At 38.6% G+C, this 18,307-nt stretch overlaps 1 protein-coding gene across 1 annotated transcript in view; it reads left to right on the top strand.

Moving 5' to 3' along the window:
* si (sucrase-isomaltase) overlaps nucleotides 1-18,307 on the top strand; it is a 275,632-nt gene that overhangs the window by 34,879 nt on the left and 222,446 nt on the right. Inside the window, exons 6-7 of the mRNA XM_061919155.1 lie at nucleotides 9,502-9,611; nucleotides 9,740-9,891. Of these exons, the coding sequence (XP_061775139.1) occupies nucleotides 9,502-9,611; nucleotides 9,740-9,891 (262 nt within the window). The remainder of the gene's footprint in view (nucleotides 1-9,501; nucleotides 9,612-9,739; nucleotides 9,892-18,307) is intronic.

Below are 18,307 nucleotides of genomic sequence, written 5' to 3'. Positions count from 1 at the left end.
CTGTCGCTCTGTTATAAGCAGCAGCCAGGAGGAGAGACGGGGTTGGGGCTGGAAAAACAATTGCTGGAAAGCAACTGAGAGACTTATTGAAAAATAAAACAATTTTGTAACCCTGAAACAGGCTCTCATGTCGGTGCTTGGGGGTCTGAAGAACCCCCAGGAGGGCAAGCCCCACACTAACCAATAATGAATAAATAACTTCTTACCATTAACTCAACTTCTTGAAAACAGATGGATGGATTAAAAATGCATGAGAATGTTTTATATTTTGAACATTATTTTTAACACTGTGATTATTACAGGTGGAATTATTCATTACTTATCGTGTTAAGCAACGTCAGCTCAGATTCATCAGAGAGCCAGATGCAGTCATCAAAAGAGCCACATCTGGCTCTAGAGCCATAGGTTCCCTACCCCTGCTGGAACTACTTGGTATCGGATTGATACCCAAATTGGTGGTATCATCCAAAACTGATGTAAAGCATCTAAATGACAGAAGTATACGTGATTATTTCATTTTAACAGAAGTGCAGATAGAACATGTTAAAAGAGAAAGTAAGCAGATATTAACAGTAAATGAACAAGTAGATTAACATATAATTTTACTACCAATTGTCCTTAATAATTTTGACAAAATAATAGAATGCAAAAACTAAATTAGGAGTCTTTGTTTACTTACTTACAACTGAAAGTTGTCTAATATGTTCACTACTTTATTTAAGGAAATAGGTTAAATGTACCGTAAACATTTTTTGTTAAAACAAAGCCAATAATGCATTTTTTTTGTTGTTGTCCCCTTTATTTAGAAAAGTCCCGAAAAGTATTGAAATAATTTCGGTACCGGTACCAACATATTGGTATCGTGACAACACTACTATATTGTTATCTTGAATGAATGACGACCATATTTTGCTTTCTCCCAAGTTTGTAGGCCAACTGAGGACATTTATCCGCAATCTGTCCGTCTTATCTTGGGTTTATTCCCTTTATCACGCACTTTGCCTGAGGCATGTCTTGTCAGTGAAACATGACATGTGTGCCATCTCTGAAGGCATGGTTGACTTTGCAAGAATGCCGCCGTTCCTATTTCTCGCATGGCGTCGCAATGCTTCATCTAGGGAGCCTAGACATTTTAGCGTGAACAAACTGGATGACAAAACAACATTTCATGTGTAGCTTTGTGTGAAAGGCGGATCGTTCGGGCCGTCTAGCTCATGGGTGTCAAACTCTGGCCCGTGGGCCAAATCTGGCCCGCCGTGTAATTTCATTTGGCCCTTGAGGCACTATCAAATTAACATTAGAGTTGGCCCACCGGTATTACTCAGCGGCCATGCCGCTGTAATGGCGCATTCACCGCTAATACTCATACTAATGCAATGCAAGCTTGGTCAACTGCCATACAGGTCACACTGAGGGTGGCCGTATGAACAATTTTAAGACTGTTACAAATATGCGCCACACTGTGAACCAACACTAAACGAGAATGACATGCAAATTTCGGCAGAACATCCGCACTGTAACACAACATAAACACAACAGAACAAATACACAGCTCCCCTTGCAGCACTGCCTCTTCCTGGACGCTACAATATAAAAATGTATTATTAGCCTGTGGTAAAAGTTTAATTTGATATTTACCTGAGAAGGCTGCAAATAGAAAAGAGGCATTCAATTTCCATTTAAATTTGATTCGCCATTGCTATTTTTAGATTATTAGTATTATTTGAAACTGGATTTTGCATATCACTATAAGGTTATATAAGTCTCGCTTGTTCAATATTCAATGAAAAACTTGTTTGGGTCCCTATTAAAAGGTTCATTTGTTCAACTTTGGCCCGCGGCTTTGTTCAGTTTTAAATTTTGGCCCACTTTGTATTTGAGTTTGACACCCCTGGTCTAACTGAAGGCAGCATTTTCAAAATGATATGTTAAGTCTGAATAAAGCTGACCAAAACCTAATTTAAGTCTTTTTTACAAGGTTAGCAGAAAACCAGGGACAAAGACTCTGCTAGTATTGCATGAGATACGTATTCGTCAAATATGCAAGAGTAAATTCTTAGATTTTAACCAATTTGAATGCGACGGAGTACTAGAAGTATTTGTATGAATGCTCCAAAGCATCTTCAAATGCATCAATTATTATTATTCTTTTACTCCAGATTTTGGAGCGCTCTACTTTCCACATTTTTCAAACTGTTCCAACTTCAAACTGTTCAGCCTATTTGGGAATTGTGGGATTTCCCCTTGAAAAGTTCCAAAAAGTCCGAAATTTTCCAGAATTCCACATTTTCCGTGATATTTTTCCCATTCAAAATGAATTGGCCATTATTCAAACTTTAACCATTCCCACAGTTTTCAACCAATTCAAAACTTTTTACCTTTAACATATTCCAAATATTTTGAAAATTCAAACTTCCATTTTTCCAAGTTCAAAAAAATGCAAGGATTTCCCTTGGAAGATTCCAAAAATTCCCAGATTTCCAAAAATGTCAGTTTTTCCGGGACATTTTTCCCGTTCAAAATGAATCGGCCATTTTTCAAACTTTAGCCATTCCCACAATTTTCAACCAATTCAAAACATTTTACCTTTAACATATTCCATAATTTTGGAAATTCAAACCACCATTTTTCCAAGTTCGAAAAAATGCAAGGATTTCCCTTGAAAGATTCCAAAAATTCCCAAATTTCCCAGAATTCCAGGTTTTCCGGGACATTTTTCCCGTTCAAAATGAATCGGCCATTTTTCAAACTTTAACCATTCCCACAATTTTCAACCAATTCAAAACATTTTACCTTTAACATATCCCACAATTTTGGAAATTCAAACTACCATTTTTCCAAGTTTGAAAAAATGCCAGGATTTCCCTTGAAAGATTCCAAAAATTCCCAGATTTCCTAAAATTCCTGGTTTTCCGGGACATTTTTCCCGTTCAAAATGAATTGGCCATTTTTCAAACTTTAACCATTCCCACAATTTTCAACCAATTCAAAACATTTTACCTTTAACATATTCCATAATTTTGGAAATTCAAACTAGCATTTTTCCAAGTTCGAAAAAATGCCAGGATTTCCCATGAAAGATTCCAAAAATTCCCAGAATTCCAGGTTTTCCAGGACATTTTTCCCGTTCAAAATGAATCGGCCATTTTTCAAACTTTAACCATTCCCACAATTTTCAACCAATTCAAAACATTTTACCTTTAACATATCCCACAATTTTGGAAATTCAAACTACCATTTTTCCAAGTTTGAAAAAATGCCAGGATTTCCCTTGAAAGATTCCAAAAATTCCCAGATTTCCAAAAATTTCAAGTTTTCCGGGACATTTTTCCCATTCAAAATGAATCGGCCATTTTTCAAACTTTAACCATTCCCACAATTTTCAACCAATTCAAAACATTTTACCTTTAACATATTCCATAATTTTGGAAATTCAAACCACCATTTTTCCAAGTTCGAAAAAATGCAAGGATTTCCCTTGAAAGATTCCAAAAATTCCCAAATTTCCCAGAATTCCAGGTTTTCCGGGACATTTTTCCCGTTCAAAATGAATCGGCCATTTTTCAAACTTTAACCATTCCCACAATTTTCAACCAATTCAAAACATTTTACCTTTAACATATCCCACAATTTTGGAAATTCAAACTACCATTTTTCCAAGTTTGAAAAAATGCCAGGATTTCCCTTGAAAGATTCCAAAAATTCCCAGATTTCCAAAAATTTCAAGTTTTCCGGGACATTTTTCCCATTCAAAATGAATTGGCCATTTTTCAAACTTTAACCATTCCCACAATTTTCAACCAATTCAAAACATTTTACCTTTAACATATTCCATAATTTTGGAAATTCAAACCACCATTTTTCCAAGTTCAAAAAAATGCAAGGATTTCCCTTGAAAGAATCCAAAAATTCCCAGATTTCCTAAAATCCCTGGTTTTCCGGGACATTTTTCCCGTTCAAAATGAATCGGCCATTTTTCAAATTATAACCATTCCCACAACTTTCAACCAATTCAAAACATTTTACCTTTAACATATTCCATAGTTTTGGAAATTCAAACTACCATTTTTCCAAGTTAAAAAAATGCCAGGATTTCCCTTGAAAGATTCCAAAAATTCCCAGATTTCCTAAAATTCCTGGTTTCCGGGACATTTTTCCCGTTCAAAATGAATTAGCCATTTTTCAAACTTTCACCATTTCCACAATTTTCAACCAATTAAAACCTTTCAACCTTCAACATATTCCACCATTCTGGAATTTCAAACTTCATTTTTTTCAAGTTCAAAGAAATGCCAGGATTTTCCAGAATTCCTGCTTTTCCAAAGCTTTATTTCCACCCTTTATTCTGGCGACTACTCCTTTCAAATGTTTAACACATTTCCACTGTCAAAACATTCTTCTTACTCAGGAAAAAAAAAAAAGAGTTGTTTTTCAATGTGTAAAAATCCCAGGTTTTCCCAAATTTTCAGGAATTCCGTAGTACCATTTCTCAATTCAACATGTTACTACTTCAACATTTCTCGACCAATTTGAAAACTTTCAACACCAACCATTTGAATTTATTCAGACCATTACATTTTTTATTTTTTTTTACAGAATTCCTACTTTTCCCGAAATCCCCAATTTTTCGGAAATTCTCATTGAAATTGATAGGACATACTTCAAAGTTCCACAATTCCCACACCTGATTCAAATTGTTCCAACTTCAAAATATTAATCCTGTCCAGAAATTGTGTGCTGTGCTTCAAGAATTCTAAAAAAAAAATTCCGGATTTCCCATATTTCCTTTTTTTTGCATTTTCCCCATTCAAAATCAGTTGGCCATTTTTCAAATTTGCACCATTTCCACATTCTTTAACCAATTCAAATTGTTCTACCTTCAACATATTCAACTAATCCTGGACAATATAACTACTATTTTTCCACACATTCACAAATTTCCAGGAATTCCCATTTTTTGGTCATTTATTTCCACCCTTATATTCCACTTCTCCTTTCAAACATTTTTCAACCCTTTTTGACCACCGTCAAAACACTTTTCATATTCAAGAAAAAAAACAAAATTGTTTTTTGAACTTGAAAAATTGCAGATTTTCCCGAAATTCCAGGAATTCCATCAAACCATTTCTCAATTCAAAATGTTACTACTTAAAAATGTAGACCAATTTCAAAAATCTAAACACCAACCATTTCAACTCATTCAGATCATTCAAGTTTTTTACCAATTTAAAAAAAAATTCCCACTTTTCCCGAAATTCCCAATTTTTCAGGTATTTCCATTGAAATCAATGGGACATTCTTCAAAGGTCCACAATTCCCACATCTGATTCAAACCGTTCCAACTTCAAAATATTCAGCCTGTCCAGAAATTGTGTGCTATTCTTCAATAATTCTAAAAAAAAATTCCCGGATTTCCCATATTTCCTTTTTTTTTTTTTAAATGTTCCCCATTCAAAATGAGTTGGCCATTTTTCAAATTTCCACCATTTCCACGTACTTTAACCAATTCAAATTGCTCTACCTTCAACATATTCAACTAATCCTGGACAATATAACTACTATTTTTCCACACATTCACAAATTTCCAGGAATTCCCATTTTTTGGTCATTTATTTCCACCCTTATATTCCACTTCTCCTTTCAAACATTTTTCAACCCTTTTTGACCACCGTCAAAACACTTTTCATATTCAAGAAAAAAACTAAATTGTTTTTTGAACTTGAAAAATTGCAGATTTTCCCGAAATTCCAGGAATTCCATCAAACCATTTCTCAATTCAAAATGTTACTACTTAAAAATGTAGACCAATTTAAAAAATCTAAACACCAACCATTTCAACTCATTCAGATCATTCAAGTTTTTTAACAATTTAAAAAAAAATTCCCACTTTTCCCGAAATTCCCAATTTTTCAGGTATTTCCATTGAAATCAATGGGACATTCTTCAAAGGTCCACAATTCCCACATCTGATTCAAACCGTTCCAACTTCAAAATATTCAGCCTGTCCAGAAATTGTGTGCTATTCTTCAATAATTCTAAAAAAAAATTCCCGGATTTCCCATATTTCCTTTTTTTTTTTTTTAATTTTCCCCATTCAAAATGAGTTGGCCATTTTTCAAATTTCCACCATTTCCACATTCTTTAACCAATTCAAATCGTTCTACCTTCAACATATTCAACTAATCCTGGACATTATAACTACTATTTTTCCACACATTCACAAATTTCCAGGAATTCCCCTTTTTTGGTCATTTATTTCCACCCTTAGCTTCGACTACTCCTTTCAAACATTTTTCAACCCATTTTGACCACCGTCAAAACACTCATATTCAGGATAAAAAACAAAATTGTTTTTTGAACTTGAAAAATTGCAGATTTTCCCGAAATTCCAGGAATTCCATAATACCATTTCTCGATTCAAAATGTTTCTACTTTAAAAATGTAGACCAATTTGAAAAATCTAAACACCAACCATTTCAACACATTCAGATCATTCAAGTTTTTTACCAATTTTTTAAAAATTCCCACTTTTCCCGAAATTCCCATTTTTTCTGAAATTTCCATTGAAATCAATGGGACATTCTTCAAAGTTCCACAATTCCCACATCCGATTCAAATCGTTCCAACTTCAAAATATTCAGCCTGTTCAGGAATTGTGTGCTCTACTTAAACAATTCCCAAAAAAAACATCCCAGAATTCCCAAAATTCCTTTTTTTTTATAATTTTTTTTTTTTTGCATTGTCCCCATTCACAATGAGTTGACCATTTTTCAAACTTCCACCATTTCCACATTCTTCAAGCTATTGAAACCAGTTCACCTTCAACACATTCAACTCATCCTGGACAGTATAAGTACTACTTTTCCACATTCACAAATTTCCAGGAATTCCCGTTTTTTGGTAACTTATTTCCACTAATAAGTTTGAGTACTCCTTTACCATTTTTTCAACCCATTTTGACCACCGTCGAAACACACTTCATATTCAGGACAAAAAAAACAAGTTGGTTAAGGAACTTTAAAAAATCCCTGTTTTCCCGAAATTCCAGGAATTTCTCAAGTAAAAACAGTTACTAATTCAACATTGTTTGATCGATTTAAACAATTCCAACACCAACCAATTCATCTCATTCAGGACATTCAAGTTCCTGATTTTTTTTTGTTTTTATTAAAAAAATTAAAAAAAAATTTCAAGGAAGTTCCCATTGAAATGAATGGAACATTTTTCCAAGTTGTACAATTCCCACATTTTTCAACCTGTTCAAACCATTCCAACATTCAAACTATTCTTACATTCATACTACATTCTGTCAGCATTTCAGTTCAATTTCAGCATTGGAGTATTCACACGCAATTTCTTCAGGTAGTACCTCTTCTAGTTAAGTATATTTTCCTTTAAGGGCTCAACTACTAAACTGAGAAACTTTGATTTATTGATTGAAACTTTTATCAGTAGATTGCACAGTACCGTACATATTCCGTACAATTGACCACTAAATGGTAACACCCCAATAAGTTTTTCAACTTGTTTAAAGGCCTACTGAAATGAGATTTTCTTATTCAAACGGGGATAGCAGGTCCATTCTATGTGTCATACTTGATCATTTCGCGATATTGCCATATTTTTGCTTAAAGGATTTAGTACAGAACATCGACGATAAAGTTTGCAACTTTTGGTGCTGATAAAAAAGCCTTGCCTTTACCGGAAGTAGCAGACGATGTGCGCGTGACGTCACGGGTTGTGGAGCTCCTCACATCTGAACATTGTCTACAATCATGGCCACCAGCAGCGACAGTGATTCGGACCGAGAAAGCGACGATTTCCCCATTAATTTGAGCGAGGATGAAATATTTCTGGATGAGGAAAGTGAGAGTGAAGGACGAGAAAAAAAAAATACTATACAGTGGGAGCGATTCCGATGTTATTAGACACATTTACTAGGATAATTCAGAAAAATCCCTTATTTGCTTATTGTGTTACTAGTGTTTTAGTGAGATTATATGGTCGTATTTGTACAACCTGAAGGTCGGCCCCGCACCTTTCTTCAGCACCAGTCGACGGGTGGTGGCGACGCCCATCTCTGCCGTTCGCAAGGGACTCTCTTCGAAACACGATCTTTCGAAGTGATCGCTGAATAATACACTGTACAGCATGTTTTGCTGAAAGGATTTAGTACAGAACATCGACGATAAAGTTTGACACTTTTGGTGCTGATAAAAAAGCCTTGCCTGTACCGGAAGTAGCAGACGATGTGCGCGTGACGTCACGGGTTGTGGAGCTCCTCATATCTGAACATTGTTTACAATTATGGCCACCAGCAGCGAGAGCGATTCGGACCGAGAAAGCGATGATTTCCCCATTAATTTGAGCGAGGATGAAATATTTCTGGATGAGGAAAGTGAGAGTGAAGGACTAGAAAAAAAAATAGTATACAGTGGGAGCGATTCCGATGTTATTAGACACATTTACTAGGATCATTCTGGAAAACTCCTAATCTGCTTATTGTGTTACTAGTGTTTTAGTGAGATTATATGGTCGTATTTGTACAACCTGAAGGTCGGCCCCGCACCTTTCTTCAGCACCAGTCGACGGGTGGTGGCGATTCCCACCTCTGCCCTTCGCAAGGGACTCTCTTCGAAACACGATCTTTCGAAGTGATCACTGAATAATACACTGTACTTTGCGTGTGTGGTCCAATCCAACCATGTTCGCTTGACCGCTCTGTTCCATAGTAAAGCTTCACCGTCATCTTTCGGGAATGTAAACAATGAAACACCGGCTGTGTTTCATTGGTTAAGCTGTGGCGGCATAGCACGGTTGGTAGAGTGGCCGTGCCAGCAACTTGAGGGTTGCAGGTTCAATTCCCGCTTCCGCCTTCCTAGTCACTGCCGTTGTGTCCTTGGGCAAGACACTTTACCCACCTGCTCCCAGTACCACCCACACTGGTTTAAATGTAACTTAGATATTGGGTGTCACTATGTAAAGCGCTTTGAGTCACTAGAGAAAAGCGCTATATAAATATAATTCACTTCACTTCACTTGTGTTGCTAAAGGCGGCCGCAATACACCGCTTCCCACCTACAGCTTTCTTCTTTGACGTCTCCATTATTCATTGAAAAAATAGCAAAACATTCAGCAACACAGATGACTGCGGAATTATGCAATGAAAACGGACGACTTATAGCTGGGAACGGTGCTGAAACAAGATGTCCGCGTTTTAGCAGGATATTTCGGCGCAAAATAAAAAATTGCAATTTAGTAAACTAACCCGGCCGTATTGGCATGTGTTGCAATGTTAATATTTCATCATCGATATATAAAGTATCAGACTGTGTGGTCGGGAGTAGTGGGTTTCAGTAGGCCTTTAAGTCAGGGTCCACGTTAATCAATTCATGGTATTTGTAAACAAACTGTATTTGAATCTTGTCAGATCTCAGTAGACCTGAAAAAATTGCAAGCAAAGACCTGGGGTGTCTAAACTTTTTTTATGTTTTATTGCAGTAATGAAGGCCAATTTGAAGAGGATGGCCTCCCCTTCCTTGTTCGGAGAAGATATCCAAGAACTGTCATTTCATGCTGAAATGCAAACAAGCAACCGTCTTCGTTTTAAGGTACGCGGGCGAACATTCGCCACACGTTGACAGAACAACAACATGTCAAATCATCTACTTTTAGCGTTAAAAAGGTACCAGCTCAGAGATGTTTTACTACAATTTCCTACTGTCTTTGATCTACTTAGATAACGGACGCCCACAAGCAGAGGTTTGAGGTTCCCCATGAACACGTCAACAGCCTCAGCAACAACCCGACCAGCCCCATTGACGGCACACTGGTGATCAGAAAAAACCCGTTCGGCCTGGCTGTTCGAAGGAAGGAGAGCAACAAAGTCCTGTGAGTGTTTACTGCTCTGCGATTATTCTCTCTTAGATTAGATTCAGTGGGGAGGAGACAGAAGTGGTGGTTTTATTTGCATCAAAGCCCTTTAAAGGGGAACATTATCACCATTTCAAAAGGGTTAAAAACAATAAAAATCAGTTCCCAGTGGCTTGTTGTATTTTTTGAAGTTTTTTTCAAAATGTTACCGTTCCCGGAATATCCCTAAATAAAGCTTTAAAGTGCCTTATTTTCGCTATCTTCGAAACCACTATCCATTTCCCTGTGACGTCATACAGTGCTGCCGATACAAACGACATGGCGGTTACCACAGCAAGATATAGCGACATTAGCTCGGATTCAGACTCGGATTCCAGCGGTTTAAGCGATTCAACAGATTATGCATGTATTGAAACAGATGGTCGGAGTATGGAGGCAGATAGCGAAAACGAAATTGAAGAAGAAACTGAAGCTACAGATCGAATAGCTATTGACGCTATTCGGCCATAGCGTGGGTGTACCTAATGAAGTGGCCCATAGCATGGCTGCCTTATTAGCATCGCCGGCTAAATGTGCGGACCAAACGATCAGGACTTTCGCATCTTGTGACACTGGAGTAACTTAAATCCGTCGATTGGTAAGTGTTTGTTTCGCACTAAATGTGGGTATCTAGTTTCAAATGTACATACAGCTAGTGTAAATAGCATGTTAGCATCGATTAGCGTAGCATGTTAGCATCGATTAGCTGGCAGTCATGCCGCGACCAAATATGTCTGATTAGCACATAAGTCAACAACATCAACAAAACTCACCTTTGTGATTTTGTTGACTTTATTGTTGCAAAAGCATCTGCAGGTTATCCATACATCTCTGTGCCATGTCTGTCATCGCCGGTAAAATGTGGAGACACTCCGGCACATTCAATGGGGGTCTGGCGACAGACACTTTTGCATCTTCGGGCCAGTGGTGCAACTTGAATCCCTACCTGTTTGTGTTGTTACTCCCTCCGACAACACACCGACGAGGCATGATGTCTCCAAAGTTCCAAAAAATTGTCGAAAAAACAAAAAATATCAGAGCTGAGACCCGGTGTTTGTAATGTGTTGAAAATAAAAATAGCGGCTGTATTACCTCGGCGACGTCACGTTCTGACGTCATCGCAAAAAGACCGATAAACAGAAAGGCATTTAATTCGCCAAAACTCACCCATTTAGAGTTCGGAAATCGGTTAAAAAAATATATGGTCTTTTTTTCTGCACCATCAAGGTATATATTGACGCTTGCATAGGTCTGGTGATAATGTTCCCCTTTAAGAAATAATGTGAATCCAACAAACCTACTCCGAAAATTAACAACTCAAAACGTAGAACAATGCTAGCTTTTGTTATGATCCAAGAACATGTGTGTGCACAAACAACTTTGATGCGATAAAACACAACATTTTGTGTCGATCTGTCACTTCATTTCTGTTTGTACTTCCTTGTTTCGAACTTTACTTTCGATCAGTGCTATTTTTTTTTTTTTGTTTCTATTTCCCGCTGGTCTTGTGAGCGCTGTTTTTCCCGTCTCCTGCTGTTGATTGGCAGCATGTGCACACCTGCTGCCAATCAGCATGTTTCTATTTATGCCTGTCTCGCGCTCTCCTCGGTGGTTGAGGATTGATTTATGTTTAGAACTTACATGCACGACTGCTTCCATCTGTTTAATTTATGTTAAAATCCTCTTACCTGATCCCCTTACTCCTGGTTCCTGCTTATTGGGGTCAGTACAACTGCAACCATGCGAGTTCCCAACACATATGTCACAACAACCTCAACTTTATAGAAGTATCCAACAATTACTAAACTTTCGAGCCATTTTGGGAAGTTCTTAACTAAAAGGCACACTTAAAATCCTTTCATTGTCTCAAAAATCGACAGTGCGCCTTGTAACAATTGTATATGTTCTAATCCTGGTTGTGCTTACCGACTGATTTAATGTGATACAAGGTGTAATAATAGGTGTGTCCAATAGATGGCAGTCACACATCAGAGATGCGTGACACCTTGTTCAGTGAATGACGCTAGCAAGTACGGGTAAGCAAGCAAGCGCAGAACTTTGTTTCATTTGAGAATATAGAACAGGGGTAGGGAACCTATGGCTCTCGAACCAGATCTGGCTCTCAGATACATCTTAGCTGACATTGCTTCACATAATAAGTAATGAATAATTCAAAAGTATACATACAGCAATGTTAATATTTTGTTACATGTCCCTTGGCAAGTTTCACTGCAATAAGGCACTTTTGGTAGTCATCTGCAAGCTTCTGGTTGAGTTTTTGACTACTCTTGACAAAATGGGTGCGGTTCAGCTAAATTTGTTTGATTTCTGACATGGACTTGTTTCTTCAGCATTGTCCACACGTTTAAGTCAGGACTTTGGGACGGCCATTCCAAAACCTTAATTCTAGCCTGATTTAGCCATTCCTTTACCACGTTTGACGTGTGTTTGGGGGGTGATTGTCCGGTTGGAACACCCAACTGCGCCCAAGACCTAATCTCCGGGCTGATGATTTTAGGTTGTCCTGAAACATTTTGATGGTAATCCTCCGTTATCTGTAAAGCACCAGTTCCATTGGTAGCGAAACAGGCCCAGAGCATAATACTACCACCACCATGCTTGACGGTAGGCATGCTGTTCCTGGGATTAAAGGCCTCACCTTGTCTCTTTTTGCTGGGTATTGTGGCCAAACAGCTATGTTTTTTTTTTGTTTCATCTGACATGACATGGACTAAGACAAGACCTTCTGGAGGAAAGTTCTGTGGTCAGATGAAACAAAAATTGAGCTGTTTGACCACAAAATATGTGTGGAGGAGAAAAGATGAGGCGAAGATAGATAGATAGATAGATAGATAGATAGATAGATAGATAGATAGATAGATAGATAGATAGATAGATAGATAGATAGATAGATAGATAGATAGATAGATAGATAGATAGATAGATAGATAGATAGATAGATAGATGGATGGATGGATGGATGGATGGATGGATGGATGGATGGATGGATGGATGGATGGATGGATGGATGGATGGATGGATGGATGGATGGATGGATGGATGGATGGATGGATGGATGGATGGATGGATGGATGGATGGATGGATGGATGGATGGATGGATGGATGGATGGATGGATGGATGGATGGATGGATGGATGGATGGATGGATGGATGGATGGATGGATGGATGGATGGATGGATGGATGGATGGATGGATGGATGGATGGATGGATGGATGGATGGATGGATGGATGGATGGATGGATGGATGGATAGATAGATAGATAGATAGATAGATAGATAGATAGATAGATAGATAGATAGATAGATAGATAGATAGATAGATAGATAGATAGATAGATAGATAGATAGATAGATAGATAGATGGATGGATGGATGGATGGATGGATGGATGGATGGATGGATGGATGGATGGATGGATGGATGGATGGATGGATGGATGGATGGATGGATGGATGGATGGATGATGGATGGATGGATGGATGGATGGATGGATGGATGGATGGATGGATGGATGGATGGATAGATCGATCGGTAGATAGATAGATAGATAGATAGATAGATAGATAGATAGATAGATAGATAGATAGATAGAGAGATAGAGAGATAGATAGATAGATAGATAGATAGATAGATAGATAGATAGATAGATAGATAGATAGATAGATAGATAGATAGATAGATAGTACTTTATTGATTCCTTCAGGAGAGTTCCTTCAGGAAAATTAAAATTCCAGCTGCAGTTTACAGAGTTGAGGTCAATTTAAAAAGTAAATAAGGGGCGTTTAAATGGAAACAAAATAGAAAAATATTACAATAAGAATAAAAATAAAAAGCAATAATGGGAATAAAAATATAACAGTAAAATAAGTTATCTATAGGTAGCTGGTTGAGTCAAATGTTTTTAATGTTGTTTTACGTCCTTCCATCCATCTTCTGCGGCTTATCCGAGGTCGGGTCGCGGGGGCAGCAGCCTAAGCAGGGAAGCCCAGACTTCCCTTTCCCCAACCACTTCGTCCAGCCTTTCCCAGAAAGATCCCCAGGCGTTCCCAAGAACGTTTTACCTCCTTTGTGTTTTTTAATGTTTTCATGTCTTTCTACCTTATTTTTGCTGGACTTCTCGAATCTCCCACACAATCAATTCATTTCCACATTGTGGGACGAATAACGTGAATGAAAGCAAATCACTAACCGACTTTGTTTTATTTTAGCGCCATGAAGCAACATTAATGTGTTTCCCGATACACAAAGTTGTCTAAACACAAACAACCTTTTGTCGGAAGCTGTGAGATTGCTGTTGTTTGGCAACCATTAAGTCAATGGACGCCACAGGTTTATGGCGTTTCAAGACCAACCTGAATCACTATTTGTATTTGTCCAAATACATGTTAGGCTCGTCATATCAAAGACCAAACATGGCGTGTACGCACAATACCGGGGTTAAGTCTGCGGATTTCTTTATGACAAGAGCCCTTACTTTTATTTTACTATCTTATCAAAGCGAGCCCTGTTGTGAACTGAAGTAATAAACGTCTTATCGTGATATATATTTGCATTTCACATCGTAAAAAGACAGTGGAGGTTCATAAAAGTCCACAGACTCAGCCCTGTCATGGTTTAACTCTTATCTTACTGATAGGATGCAGTGCGTCTCCTATAACAGTGTGACCTCGGACTATGTTAAGGTAACGTGTGGAGTTCCCCAGGGTTCGGTCCTTGGCCCTGTACTCTTCAGCATCTACATGCTGCCGCTAGGTGACGTCATACGCAAATACGGTATTAGCTTTCACTGTTATGCTGATGACACCCAACTCTACATGCCCCTAAAGCTGACCAACACGCCGGACTGTAGTCAGTTGGAAGCGTGTCTTAATGAAATTAAACAATGGATGTCCGCTAACTTTTTGCAACTTAATGCCAAAAAAACGGAAATGCTGATTATCGGTCCTGCTAGACACCGACCTCTATTTAATAATACAACTTTAACATTTGACAACCAAATAATAAAACAAGGTGACTCTGTAAAAAATCTGGGTATTATCTTCGACCCAACTCTCTCCTTTGAGTCACACATTAAAAGCGTTACTAAAACGGCCTTCTTTCATCTCCGTAATATCGCTAAAATTCGCTCCATTTTGTCCACTAAAGACGCCGAGATCATTATCCATGCGTTTGTTACGTCTCGTCTCGATTACTGTAACGTATTATTTTCGGGTCTCCCCATGTCTAGCATTAAAAGATTACAGTTGGTACAAAATGCGGCTGCTAGACTTTTGACAAGAACAAGAAAGTTTGATCATATTACACCTGTACTGGCTCACCTGCACTGGCTTCCTGTGCACTTAAGATGTGACTTTAAGGTTTTACTACTTACGTATAAAATACTACACGGTCTAGCTCCAGCCTATCTTGCCGATTGTATTGTACCATATGTCCCGGCAAGAAATCTGCGTTCAAAAGACTCCGGCTTATTAGTGATTCCTAGAGCTCAAAAAAAGTCTGCGGGCTATAGAGCGTTTTCCGTTCGGGCTCCAGTACTCTGGAATGCCCTCCCGGTAACAGTTCGAGATGCTACCTCAGTAGAAGCATTTAAGTCTCATCTTAAAACTTATCTGTATACTCTAGCCTTTAAATAGACCTCCTTTTTAGACCAGTTGATCTGCCGCTTCTTTTCTTTCTCCTATGTCCCCCCCTCCCTTGTGGAGGGGGTCCGGTCCGATGACCATGGATGAAGTACTGGCTGTCCAGAGTCGAGACCCAGGATGGACCGCTCGTCGGGACCCAGGATGGACCGCTCGCCTGTATCGGTTGGGGACATCTCTACGCTGCTGATCCGCTTGAGATGGTTTCCTGTGGACGGGACTCTCACTGCTGTCTTGGAGCCACTATGGATTGAACTTTCACAGTATCATGTTAGACCCGCTCGACATCCATTGCTTTCGGTCCCCTAGAGGGGGGGGGTTGCCCACATCTGAGGTCCTCTCCAAGGTTTCTCATAGTCAGCATTGTCGCTGGCGTCCCACTGAATGTGAATTCTCCCTGCCCACTGGGTGTGAGTTTTCCTTGCCCTTTTGTGGGTTCTTCCGAGGATGTTGTAGTCGTAATGATTTGTGCAGTCCTTTGAGACATTTGTGATTTGGGGCTATATAAATAAACATTGATTGATTGATAAAACAGGACACGGGGTCTGCTCTTTGGTCCGGGCGTCATCTGTAGCGACTTTCTGTCAAATCTGGTGCTTTGCAGAGAGTAAATGGGACAATGAAAAAGGAGGATTTACCTCCAAATTCTTAAAAAAAACGCCAAAATGTACCTACCCAGTGCACTAGTGGTTGGAGCAGGGGTCGGGAAACTTTTTGGCTGAGAGAGCCATGGAAGCCAAATATTTAAAAATGTATTTCTGCAAGAGCCATATAATATTTTTTTTAACACTGAATACAACTAAATGTGTGCATTTTTATGTAAAACCAACATTAGGGTATAAAACTTCTGTTATTCTTTTATGTTATTATTTTTAGTGCTTCACTCTAACTTTCCTCATCCACAAATATTTCATCCTCACTCAAATTAATGGGTAACTCGTCGCTTTCTCGGTCCGAATTGCACTTGCTGCTGGAGGCCATGATTGTAAACAATGTTCAGATGTGAGGAGCTCCACAACCCATGACATCACGCGCACATCGTCTGCTACTTCCAGTACTGTCGTTCACCGCAGCCCTCCGACTTTCAGGTCTGACTTTATAATCTCACTAAAACACTATTAAAACAATAAGCAGATACGGGATTTTCCAGAATTATCCTAGTAAATGTGTCTAATAACATCTGAATCGCTCACACTGCCGTCGCCTTTTTTTTTTTTTTTTTAGTGCTTCACTCTAACTTTCCTCATCCAAGAATATTTCATCCTCGCTCAAATTAATGGGTAACTCGTCGCTTTCTCGGTCCGAATTGCACTTGCTGCTAGTGGCCATGATTGTAAACAATGTGAGGATGTGAGGAGCCCTACAACCCGTGACGTCACGCGCACATCGTCTGCTACTTCCGGTACAGGCAAGGCTTTTTTTTTAGCGACCAAAAGTTGCGAACTTGATCGTCGATGTTCTCTACTAAATCTTTTCAGCACAAATATGGCAATATCGCGAAATGATCAAGTATGATACATAGAATGCTATCCCCGTTTAAATAAGAAAATCTCATTTCAGTAGGCCTTTAAAAATCTCAATTAAGGGAGATATTTGCTTATTTTCTGTCTGATAAGATAAATCTTCCCACTAAGCAGATTTTATGTTAGAGTGTTTTACTTGTTTTAAGGGTGTTGGTCCTAAATTATCATCAGTAAGATATTACAGCTTGTTGCTAAGATTGTATGACTTATATTGAGTAAAACATGCTTGAAACTATAATATCAACTGATGCAAAGCTGTGTCATCAACACTCAAAAGTATAAAAGTACTTTTTTAAATTAATAATTTCTTACTTCAAGCATGAAAACAAAAAAAAGTCATGATTAAGTCAAGATAAAGGCACTGGCATTTACTTAATTTCATACTTGCCAACCCTCCTGATTTTTCCGGGAGAGTCCCAAATTTCAGTGCCCCTCCCGAAAATCTCCCGAGGGCAACCATTCTCCCGAATTTCTCTCGATCTCCACCTGGACAACAACATTGAGGGCGTGCCTTAAAGGGACTGCCCTTAGCGTCCTCTACAACCTGTCGTCATGTCCGCTTTTTGTCCGTACGAACGGCGTGTCGGCCCAGTCACATAATATATGTGACTTTTGCACACACATGAGTGAATGCAAGGCATACTTGGTCAACAGCCATACAGGTCACACTGAGGGTGGACGTATAGACGACTTTAACACTGTTACAAATATGCGCCACACTGTGAACCCACACCAAACAAGAATGACGGACGCATTTCGGGTGAACATCCGCACCGTAACATAACAGAACAAATACCCAGAACCCTGTGCAGCACTAACTCTTCCGGGACGCTACAATATACACCCCAGGCTACCATCAAACACCCCCCTACCCCCCAACTCCCGAATTCGGAGTTCTCAAGGTTGGCAAGTATGCTTAATTTATTAATAATTTTTCAACATATTGAGCACAAAGCTCAATTTTTTTTCCACCAAAAAAAGTGCACTTGTTATTAGTGAGAATATACTTGTTTTAAGTTATTTTTTGGGTTCATTGAGGTTAGCTAATTTTACTTGTTTTGGAAAGTCTTGTAAAGCCATATTTTCTTGTTCCATTGGCAGATAAGTGTGCTTAGTTCAAATAAAATACCCCTATTTTTTGTAATTAAAAAAAAAAAAAAATGACACTGACTTTTTGCAGTGTGATGTGTGTTTGACTATCATTGGTAC

The sequence above is a fragment of the Nerophis ophidion genome, linkage group LG13, assembly GCF_033978795.1.
Source record: "Nerophis ophidion isolate RoL-2023_Sa linkage group LG13, RoL_Noph_v1.0, whole genome shotgun sequence".
Lineage (NCBI taxonomy): Eukaryota > Metazoa > Chordata > Actinopteri > Syngnathiformes > Syngnathidae > Nerophis > Nerophis ophidion.
The sequence above is the reverse complement of the archived record's forward strand: the minus strand, read 5'-3'. Positions and strand labels throughout refer to the sequence as shown.